We start from the raw sequence: 11520 nt of genomic DNA, 5'->3' as shown, positions 1-11520 counted from the left end.
TATCTCAGTACTAAAAATGAGTAACAGCACAACGAAACAGGAACAAAGCATTACTTCGGTATTATGGCGCCACCCACTGGCTAAAAAGTCCCCATAGCAAGTATGAAACCCAGCCGTTAAAAAAAGAGATTATTGAAATAGGAAGGAAAATAATACTGATATTCTAATTCATTACAGCATCAGGAACTTCTAACAAAAAAGAACCATCCATATTATTTATTATTACAAAGAAAGAGGAGTAACTGCGAAACATATTCGCAAAGGTAAATTTTATTACTTTTGAAATGCAAGTCTACAGTTTCCAAAAGCTAGGACTTAAATCTTAAGAGGCAAAACAATTAATATATAAAATGTCCTTTCAGCCCTATAACTGTATATACAAATACAATCTTTTTTTTTTAAAGGAAATCATATTTAGATGGAGCGATGGTAAAGAAATTTTTTTTTTTTAATTTATTTGACAGAGAGATCACAAGTAGACAGAGAGGCAGGCAGAGAGAGAGAGAGAGACAGGGAAGCAGGCTCCCTGCTGAGCAGAGAGCCCGGTATGGGACTCGATCCCAGGACCCCGAGATCATGACCTGAGCCGAAGGCAGCAGCTTAACCCACTGAGCCACCCAGGTGCCCCATACAAATACAGTCTTAAGCAGAAGATGCACACTTGCATTTCACAGCTAAGAAAGAAATTATAATATCCATAATATATTTAAATATAATTTAATATATATAAGATACATATTAAATATATTTAAATGTTAATACAATGGAGTTAGCCCCACTTCCACCTTTACCAAAGAAGTGACAGAATACACAGAAAAAAGGACATGTTCAAAAAACTGGACTGAAAAACATAGTGTGCCCCAAAAAAGTCCTAAGGAAGACCATTCAGATAAATTAGCATAAATTTTTCTTTAAAACAGCACCTTTATAGTCCAAAATATATTCAATTTAATACAATCTCCATTTCCTCCAAATGACATCATTTCTGTCTTTCCAAATAGTTCTTCTCTTAAATGCCAGCATTCTAAAAATCTCATCATGGAAAATACCTGAGAATCATTTCTCCTCAAGGACAACCTCCCCTGGTAACATACTCAGAATCACACATAAAGGTTTTACGTCCTTTTTAGAGTCCGTAGGATCCTGCTGACAGTGGATTTCTAAAGACCACACCTCAGAATTCCTCTGCAGATGTGACCTGCTCCTCCAATTCAGAACTCATGACTATGCTGAAGGAGTCAGTACAGGCTTCAAGTTTCTTTGGCTTAATGATCGTTATCATCTGGTCTGCAAAAGCCAAGGTCTTTGCTCGCTTAGAGTTGGTTGATTGCAGATAAGAAGATGATGAGAAAAGTCACATTCCCACAGATATAAAGTGCAAACACCACCTTTTTAAAAGCATGACCCTGGAAGAAAAATTGAGATGTGAAAGAAAGAAACAACTCTCATTGAGGTTTGTGTCAATAAATAAGAAAAGGGGGACTTACTTCGGCTTCAGCTACAGTAAATGACTGAAGGATCTGAATTCTGGCATCATCCAATATTTCAACTGTCAAAAACAACAACGTAAGTTTGTAAGGCCCGTGAGTACGCCAGTAAACTAACTCAAAAAAAAAAAGGGGGGGGGCTGATGTGTAGCATTTGTTGATTTCCAGGTATATATATTCTCCCACGCCAAGCTACCAAATGTTGCAAAGTTCCTGAACATGTAAGGTTCTCACAAATTGAGACAAGCTGGCTACAGAACATATTTGTCGAGGGACTTAAAATATGCCCCTTCTCCTGGTCAGTAAACATCATATCAAAGTCTTAACAAACAACATTTTAAGTACACATGTATTTTAAATAGCAAGCCATAATTCAGTGGCCATCAGAAACCCTATGGATGTGACCCTATTGTGAACCAAAAATGGCAGGATAGATATTTAGTACTAGGCTCCTAAGAGTTGCCCAGGCTCCTAGATTCAAAACTAAGAGGTCCTATTTTTAGAAGTCTCTCTTAACTTATCATTTAGGAGACTGAAAATTATATAAGACACAAAGGACATGCAGTCTCTACTAATGTCTCCACTCCTAATAGCTGTAGGTATCCTGACCCTGCCTAAGGTCCATTTGGCACTAAGATCGAAATGGACTTGCCATTAGAAAGGCTGGGCAAAGTAAGTTTTTCCTATCCCGCTTGCCTAGTTAGCTAGCTATATCTGATGTAGATGGCAACCGAATTGTTAGCACACAGCAAGTTTATCAAATAGGCAAAATATCCCTGCAGCTCTGCCCTGTGTTGACTTTGGGCATCTCTTCTTCCTCCACTTCTGGGTTCTCTCAGCTCCATGCATTCAGGATTCTCAGTGCAGACGGGCTCCAAGTCAGACCATCATGCAACATAATAAGTATTTATAACAAAAGACTTCTTCCCTAAACCCTAAGATCATTACCTTTTTTCCCTCACAAATTCTAATGAGTATCAAAACAACAAGGGCAGAATATTTCCATGAGTTCTAACACTAGTCAGTCACCCCAGACATTTTCAGTGAGCTACCCTGTAAGAGTCAACCATCAGTATCTACAAACTAATTACATTCCTGGTGTTTGTATAAAGGTGATTCTATATAACATGGCTGTTTGAGGTTACCTTTTCGAGAAAGTCGGTAGGCATGCATCTCCAGAACAATCTCCGTCCCAACATGCCAGGCTACAAATCCAATCATTGCATAGGTTTTCCATGGGCCAGGAAGATCTAGTCCTGGTAAATCCATTCCCAGGAACATTGCTGCCACTACATATGTAAGAAAAATGTATCTATTCAAATGTAGTCCCCCTCAAGAGAGGTAATTATGTGAGTACATGTGTGTGTGTTATATCAAGTAAAACACAGCAAAAGAGTTTATGAGATGAATTAGACTAATGTTTAAGACCAAATAATAAACTTAGTCTTTTTTTAATTGTAAGACTAGAAATGGTAAGATGGGAAATTATACTTATGATCTACAAATTGTTTAAAAAGAGACGCTCAAGGGGCCCCTGGGTGGCTCAGAGGGTTAAAGCCTCTGCCTTCAGCTCAGGTCATGATCCCAGGGTCCCAGGATTGAGCTCCTGCATTGGGCTCTCTGCTCAGCAGGGAGCCTGCTTCCCTTCCTCTCTCTCTGCCTGCCTCTCTGCCTACTTGTGATCTCTGTCAAATAAATAAATAAATAAAATCTTTAAAAAAAAAAAAAAAAAAGAGATGCTCAAACTTTCCAAAAAGCTTTTTATGTCTGCAGTGTAGGAAAGGGAGAAAAGTATGGAAATCACTGCTGACTATCCTCCTCCTTCCACGAAGAACCCCCAAATACTATCAAAATGTAAGCGTAGGAGGTGTCAGTTTAGGTATTTATTATACAAAGCATCAAAATATAGTGGACAACCATACTTGACTTCTGAAAATCACCCTTCCCAGGAAGGTACCATCGCCATGAAGAGGACCTGCAGACAGAAGGTTGGGACACCCCCAGACCACCTCAGCCCAACTCACAAATGACCCTCAACTTGAGCATTTGGCCATTAACATAGCTTGTTCTGTGGACAAAGGCAAATGCTTAAAAAAAAAAAAAAAAAAAAAAGAGCCTTTGAAGAAAAAGTTTTAAAGCCATTTCAAAAACCTTAACACTGAAATAATGACTTAGTCACCTCTAGAAATTACTTTCTAGATTTCAACATTTAAGACTGATCCCACCTCAACAACCAATTATTCCAATTACTAATACATCTAAAAATCATTGAAGCCAAATTACCACCTGCAATATAAACCACCGGCAATTATATATGAGTAAGTGGCATCACAATCACTTACCTGCTATTATTCTAGCAGCTGTGCCCACACTCCAGTGAGTCCAGTTAAACATTTGCCTTCTACCAAATAAAGAACCAGTCAGCATTCTCAGAAGTGACAGAACTACAATTAATTCCCAAGAGAATAAAAAGCACGCAATTTCCGTTACTGCCTAGGTATTAAGTATCCGAAATATGTTTTAAAACCTTTTAAAGTAAGCATATCACTTAATTTTATAAAATGCAAAGTGTTTTTACTTAAAAAGGAATTAATTCACCAAGTAATGATATCCACATTAAGACCATTTATACAGAAAAGCTGTAGTAAGTACCTTGGGTCATGTAAAGGAGGCCTGAAGGCTGCCAAAAGAGGCTGAACAACTGCTAAAATCGTCACTATGCAACCAAGATATGGATGATAACCTGCATACTGAACAAAGTTACATCATTTTAATAGTCTCAATCTCGCCCAGCAAATTAAAACCTCAAGTTAAAAATAAGACGCACAGATGATGTATTCTTAGTGTTTTTCTGTCGCTTAAAACATTTACTAATAGAACGGGACCATTCACTGAGCACCTACTGTATACCAGGCATGTACTTTATATACATTATTACTGATGCTCACTACAATGCTTGACACTTATACCCCACTCATGGGAAACTGAGGCTTAGAGATATCAAATAGTGTATCCAATGTGTAAATGGTTGTGGTGCAGTCCACGCACAGTGCTGCCTCACCCCCATCAGGATGTTAGATGATTACCAACACCCGTACAGCCCACCTAGGACTAGTTAGTATCCCCATGCCAAGAGCAATCACCCCGGTGTACAGTAATTTTGTTTAGAACTCTGTGTTTCCCTGAGCTGAAGGTTCTAGATGATCCTTTGTAATTCAACTGCTTAACAGAGCCTTAGTCACTCAATAAACATTGAATGAATGAATAGCCCATGTAGCCACTGCATAAAAATCTCAGGTCCTCGGTTCAGAATGGAGGGATAACCTGAGAAAAAACATCAACAAAGTATCTCAACACTGTGAGCTCCACCCCTACCTTAGAGATGCCACATGCCGGCTTAAAACAGCAGATGGTTGGGTCAGACCACTTGGCACAATTATTCCACTTAAAAACTTAGAGAGGGACTAAGGACATGCTCTAATCTGTGACATGTTTAGATGGGGGAACATGACGGTCTTTTGTCACTGATTGCCATGCGTGGGTAGGCTCTAAAATCTGTGATCTAGGACAAGGGTATAATGGTTTCTAGCTCATGATGGGAAGCTTTGGTCAACAGGAATAAGCTGACAAAAGAACATTATAAAAACACGCTCAAGCTATGGACTTGGTTACATGTGGATAAAATTATAAGCAGGACCATGGAGAGGGAAAGTGCCTCTATTTCATAAAACCACAGTAACAACAGCAATAAAATTCCTATATGTACTTAGAATGTGCAGGGAACTATCCTAAGTTCTTTCAGCTAATTAGTTCTCAATTCTCAAAAAGCCTGTGAGGTAGTTACTATAATTTCCCCTTTATATGATCCGATTCACTAACTGCAAAGACTACAAACTACAAAACTTACAAAATAAGCAATACCCTTGTCCCAAATACCTGCATAAAGTAAGGTTCTGCTGTCTAGGCTCATATCAGAAAATCATCACCATTTCCTTTTTAAAAAAACAGGTTGACCAATTTAGAAACTACCTAAAAAGCAGGAGGGAGGTTTCCTCGTGACCCACGATTTATCAATTTTGCCCTTATAACAACAGTCCAAATTGAAATACTAAAGTTTGAGATCGAAATCTGGCCAGCTATAAAATTGGAAAACTGTCATGGAAGCACAGATCTGACCTTAGGTATATCACTTATTCTCAGTAAGCCTTCCTCATTCATTCATTCTTTACTGAGGACTTACTATATACCGGAAGCTGCTCTGGGTGCTTAAGATACACCAGTGACCATACCAGTAGATATCATCACTCTGTCATTAGCTCACTGGCAATCATAGTATTAGTTAGAGAAAAACACTTACAGTGTTCATGTTCCTTAGATATCACACTGTGAATTTTCACCACTCCATAGTGAGAAAATTCACCCAAGCCATGTAGAGTCTCCATAACATTGGATGCAGCCTAAAAATATGGGCGCCTGGGTGGCTCAGTGGGTCATGATCTCTGGTCTCTGCTTCGGCTCAGGTCATGATCTCTGGATCCTGGGATTGAGCCCCGCATGGGGCTCTCTGCTCAGCGGGGAGTCTGCTTCCCTCTCCCCCTCTGCCTGCCCCTCTTGCCTACTTGTGATCTCTTTCTCTGTGTCAAATAAATAAATAAAATCTTAAAAATATATATGTATATTTCAATACCAAGTAATCTGCAATGACATCCTTGCTCTCCCCCTGACCCCCCAGCCATATGGAATAGTCACCAGATGATTAAAAAAGAAAGAGAGATGCATGTAGAAATATCTTTTTTTTTTTTAAGATTTTATTTATTTATTTGACACACAGAGAAAGATCACAAGTAGGCAGAGAGGCAGGCAGAGAGAGAGAGAGGAGGAAGCAGGCTTCCTGCTGAGCAGAGAGCCGGATGCGGGGCTCGATCCCAGGACCCTGAGATCAGGACCTGAGCCGAAGGCAGCGGCTTAACCCACTGAGCCACCCAGGCGCCCCAACATGTAGAAATATCTTTTAAGCTCTCCTTGGAGAATGAAACAACAACCTCTTTTGGCATCAAAATGAATTTCTATAGAAACATCCAGTTTAAGAGATACCTACCGAACTCCAGCCTCCTCTGTAAACAAAGGGCAGAACAAAAGCAATGCAGGTAAGGGTGGTGGTCGTGAACATGAGCGCCCGATGCACCTGCAAGGGTGAAATGGCACCAGGAGAATACAATTAACTAGGAAAGAGGACGAGGACGGTGTTGGCATTACCGTGGGGTGGCCTTCACGGAAGGCACGCATTCAATGAACATCTAATCACCATTTGCATTAAGTTTAAAAAAAAAAAAAAGCTTAGTAAATGACTGAACTTAAACTCTAAGTTGCCATCCTCATTATTCAAAAGCATTTGCCAGACTTCACCTGCACAGAGCAGCAGGAACGACTACTTCACACATGGACCACACCTACTTGCCAAAAGTCCTTCATTTCCACCACCAAGGACAGTGCTGTACCGGATACCCTTTGACAGCAAGGAAACAGAAAATACTGTCTCCTGAGGAGCTTAGCACACAGTGAGCAGATGAGAGAAATGTACATGAAATGTCAATTCATTGTCTAAATTATATGAGTGGAAGAACACTGTCAACTGAGTATGTCAGGATAAATGGTGCAAACAGAAACTGTCTCAGGGAAAGGAGGAGACATAATGGCTCTAGGTATCACACTACATATAGAGATATCCGGATTTGAAAGGCAGTAGAGAACTGAACTGATAAAGTGGAGACACAAAGATTTTTCCAACTGGGACTATCCATATGAGCAGAGGAGAGAGACAGACAGAGACAGAGAAAGAGAGAGAAACCAAAGGCAGAGACAGAGATGAGCAAGCCACATAGCAGTAGAAGAACATATAAAACAGATGGACCCTACCAGGCAATAGTGAGAAACCAGGCTAGATAAGGTACGTCTTAAAGGCTACCAACATATATCAATATAAAGTTTCAAGAATACCCTCACAAAGTTCAAACTGTTTTAATAAGCAGCATTTTGTCAAAAGCAGACTTGCACATTCTGTCTCAGCACAGACTCACCGATCTTCCACCATACGTGCAACATCTATAGTCCACGACATGCCAAAGGGAAGGTTTGTTTTGCTTTGTTTTGAAGCAGGCTTATTGGCTCTTGTCTTTCTATTATGAGACTGCTTCTTCATCCCATACAAAGGGGCAGCATGAAAAGAAACGCTTCTAGCTCCTCCTTCCACCCACAGAGGAGATGGTGATCTTGATTAGTGAGTGAGGGACAGTCTAACATTTGCAGGCATCAACCACAGGACAGGCCCCTGTTTGGAAATGCATTAACCCCTGTTCCTTCTGTCTTCAGCTTTCCCATCCTCCCTGACCTAACTGCACTCAGGGAGGGCAGTGCACAAATGCTCTTGCAGGCTCTATCCTCGGCCAACAGACACATAAGTCAGATCTTTGGGTCCCAAAGTTTATGTTACAAAGGGATGCACATGGCCCTGAGACCTTCTCCAATCCGGCCTGACCCTCATAAAGCTGTCTCTATTTTGACCACCATCAAGCATCTTACGTCTCTTCTCAACTGGCTAGGAAACCAAAGGGCAAACTGAAGGAATTATTAAGATTCCACAACTACAGCTAGAACCATATACACACACACACGGAAAAGAAACCCACATACTGCGTATGTTTTCATGTCACAATGTTCAAATAATATGGAAATTGCATTAAACTTTTTCTCCCACCTACCTGAAACCAAGCTGCTTGACCAAAGAAAGTCTTTGACCAAACAGATTTGAAGAACCGAGCAGTGAGCACACCTATGCTCACGGTAGTCATCCATGCCACAAACATTAAGGCACCTGCAGGTGGGAAGATAGAATGGCTGACATCACAAGCCAAGCTGTTTCTTAAAGACCACACCGAATGTTCAGAACATAGAAAACAACTAAGGAAATATATTCAATGAACATTAAGTCTGACCTAAAAATACCGCGCAGATCATAGCTTCTACCACCACCACTACTACTCCTCATAGCTAACACTTCCATCACTCCTACTGTGTGCCAGGCACTGAGTGCTTTACATGTATTACTCTAATTGATCTTTAAAACAATCCCATTCGGTAGTTATAATGATTATTCTGCTTTTGCTGGATGGGGAAACTGAGGAAGAAAGAAGTTAAGTAATTCGCCAAAGGTTATAAATTGGGAATCGAACCCAGTCTGGCATCAGCAACTATGCCCTTAACCAGGACAATAATACAGCCCTTCTGCAGGTCTGTGAGCATCTTCTCACTTCTCATTCCAAAATAGTGAAAAACAAATGGGCAGATTACATGCGAAATCCGATTACCTTCCCCTGGAGCTATTGTAGAAGCAAATTGCCAATAATAAAATTATTTTCAAGCTTAACTATGATGACATTTATTGAAACTCTACTGGATGGAATAACTCTGGAGAACAGAAAGGAAATATATCAAATAAGGACAGATTCCCCTCCCCATACAAGTATACACTTCACTATTCCCCTACTGTTAAATCCCATCTTTTCAACAATAAACCAGGCTACTTCTCAAATGGAATCAACTTTCATCTGCAGAACCAGAGCATGTTAAGAGTTTTGTTTTAGGCTACTGCTCTTCCAACATTGTTAATTTCATTATTTTAATCATTTAATCATTTCATGATTAAAATCATCATATGTATAGCATTGAGTAATTTGTATACCCTCCATTACTTATACACTGGTCAGTTCTTCAACAAAACTGTACCTTTGAAACCAAACTACTGTTAGACAATCAAAATCACAAAGCACTCTTCTATTACAAGCCTTCATTTTAATAAATGGCCTAATTAAGGTGTCACAAAAATTAATTTGGTTAACCCAGATACTCAACTCTGGCTACAGTTAGAAATAACTAGGACACTCTTTAAAAATTATGGATGTCTTAAAAGCTCCATTAGTGATTTTAATGCACAACCAGGGTTAAAACCCCTAATTATCTCTACTTTCCATTTTTAATAAAAAGTTGCAAATACTAAGACAGATATTGCTACCTGCAAATATTAATATTTAAACATCGAAGACTGATAAACATTTGGTAAATTATACCCACCACCATTCCTAATCCAGCCAGCACTGAGTCATCAGGTAAATTTACTGCCCAAAGTAGTAATAATACTTCCCATGTAACTTACCATGAGCCTTCAGAAGGAATAAAGAACGGGATCCTCCCACGGTCTTCGGATCATCTGTCACATTATGTTTTTCATATGTAATCAAAGGTTGCTGAGAGTGCTTGTAAATTCGACCTGAAATTTCAAAGACCAAAAATGAAGAATTACTTCCTCAAGAGAGAAGGAATGGAAAAACAGTGGGATGGCACAGAAACAACCTTTCTTAAGGTGATAAGAAATAAGTATCATCAGGGATGACACTTGTATGCAAAAGCCACATAAATGTACATAACAGTACACACTATCATCTTGAAACAAGTTAAAGAAATCATTTAGCCAATCAACAGCTGAATCACCATGAGGACGAAGAATGGAAAAGTTATGCTGGAACAGCTGGTGGTAGGCAAGAAACCAGTCAAACACTGTGAAGTCAAAACGATCACTGACAATATAAAAAATCACTGAAAATGTCAAATATAATTCTTCAAAAATACTAATGCTTTTAAAAATCTGGAATCCTAGACCAAACTAACAGATATTGGACCTGGACAAAGTGGGTGGGTAGAAGACAAACAAAAGCATTTTGATGCAATATTGTATTACTTGGCATATGGTCAATTTGTTTGTTTGTTTTTTTTAAGATTTTTTTAAATTTATTTATTTGACAGAGAGAGATCACAAGTAGATAGAGAGGCAGGCAGAGAGAGAGAGAGAGAGAGAGGGAAGCAGGTTCCCTGCTGAGCAGAGAGCCCGATGCGGGACTCCATCCCAGGACCCTGAGATCATGACCTGAGCCGAAGGCAACGAACGGCTTAACCCACTGAGCCACCCAGGCGCCCGGCATATGGTCAATTTGGACTGGCTTTGACTAATGAATCAAAATCCCAAATAATGGTGATATAAACAAATTGAGGATGTGTTATTATTTATTATGCATAAGATTAAGTCTGTGAATGTGTAGAATTAGTTTGGTATGTGAGTATGTATGTGTGGTTGTTCGTTCTGGGAATCTATCCTACAGAAATACTCCCCTTTTACCCACAGATATATACACAAGAATGTCTACAAAAAGTTGTGGGTTTTTTCTGATGGACCAAAAAAAAAAAAAAATTAAGCAAGTTAAATGTCCATCATTAAGAGAATAAATATAAATGATGGGACACACATTATTTTTAGAATACAACACCAAGCGTCAAAAAGGATAAAAAGAATTAAGAAATCTGATAAAACAGATATACAGGAATCTTTTCTCAATGAAATAAGTACTAGACTACTGATTACATCTCAGTAATTTCCAAAAAGAAATAATTATACAAGATATAGGTTATATTATATCCAAAATGCAATAAAACAAAAAATGAACAAAAAGCTAGGGAAAAAAAAGGTCTACCTAGATATTTATACAACTACTCTTTGAAATAATCCTGGAGCTAAATAGGAAATCAAAATTTAAATTACAAGTCTTCCTTAAAATGAGTAACAATGAAGATACTTCCTATCAAAACAAATGTGAGGGGCACCTGGGTGGCTCAGTGGATTAAAGCCTTCAGCTCAGGTCATGATCCCAGGGTCCTGGGATAGACCCCTTGCATTGGGCTCTCTGCTCAGCAGGGAGCCTGCTTCCCCCCCCCCTCTGCCTGCCTCTCTGCCTACTTGTGATCTCTGTCTGTCAAAAAAAATAAATAAATAAAAAATAAAAAATAAATAAATAAAAAGCATTTATTTAAAAAAAAAACACTTAAAGTATTGAAGTCATCACTTAATTAAAGAGGTATTTACACCAACAAAATATAACCCAGGAAACCAGAAAGGAAGATTGATTAAAAATTAAGGTAGAAATTAACA

At 39.0% G+C, this 11520-nt stretch overlaps 1 protein-coding gene across 1 annotated transcript in view; it reads right to left on the bottom strand.

The window, feature by feature from the left end:
* Window positions 1-507: 507 nt before the first annotated feature.
* The window catches only part of FRRS1 (ferric chelate reductase 1), a 48043-nt gene continuing 37030 nt past the window's right edge, over window positions 508-11520 (bottom strand). The window contains exons 9-16 of the mRNA XM_045977945.1: window positions 9697-9810; window positions 8246-8358; window positions 6586-6672; window positions 4140-4237; window positions 3830-3888; window positions 2633-2776; window positions 1488-1549; window positions 508-1406 (exon numbers count right to left, since the gene is read on the bottom strand). Of these exons, the coding sequence (XP_045833901.1) occupies window positions 1314-1406; window positions 1488-1549; window positions 2633-2776; window positions 3830-3888; window positions 4140-4237; window positions 6586-6672; window positions 8246-8358; window positions 9697-9810 (770 nt within the window). The 3' untranslated portion in view covers window positions 508-1313. The remainder of the gene's footprint in view (window positions 1407-1487; window positions 1550-2632; window positions 2777-3829; window positions 3889-4139; window positions 4238-6585; window positions 6673-8245; window positions 8359-9696; window positions 9811-11520) is intronic.

The sequence above is a fragment of the Meles meles genome, chromosome 1 (assembly GCF_922984935.1).
Source record: "Meles meles chromosome 1, mMelMel3.1 paternal haplotype, whole genome shotgun sequence".
NCBI classification, from domain to species: domain Eukaryota; kingdom Metazoa; phylum Chordata; class Mammalia; order Carnivora; family Mustelidae; genus Meles; species Meles meles.
Note: the sequence above shows the minus strand (reverse complement) of the source record. Positions and strands in the feature narration are given on the sequence as shown.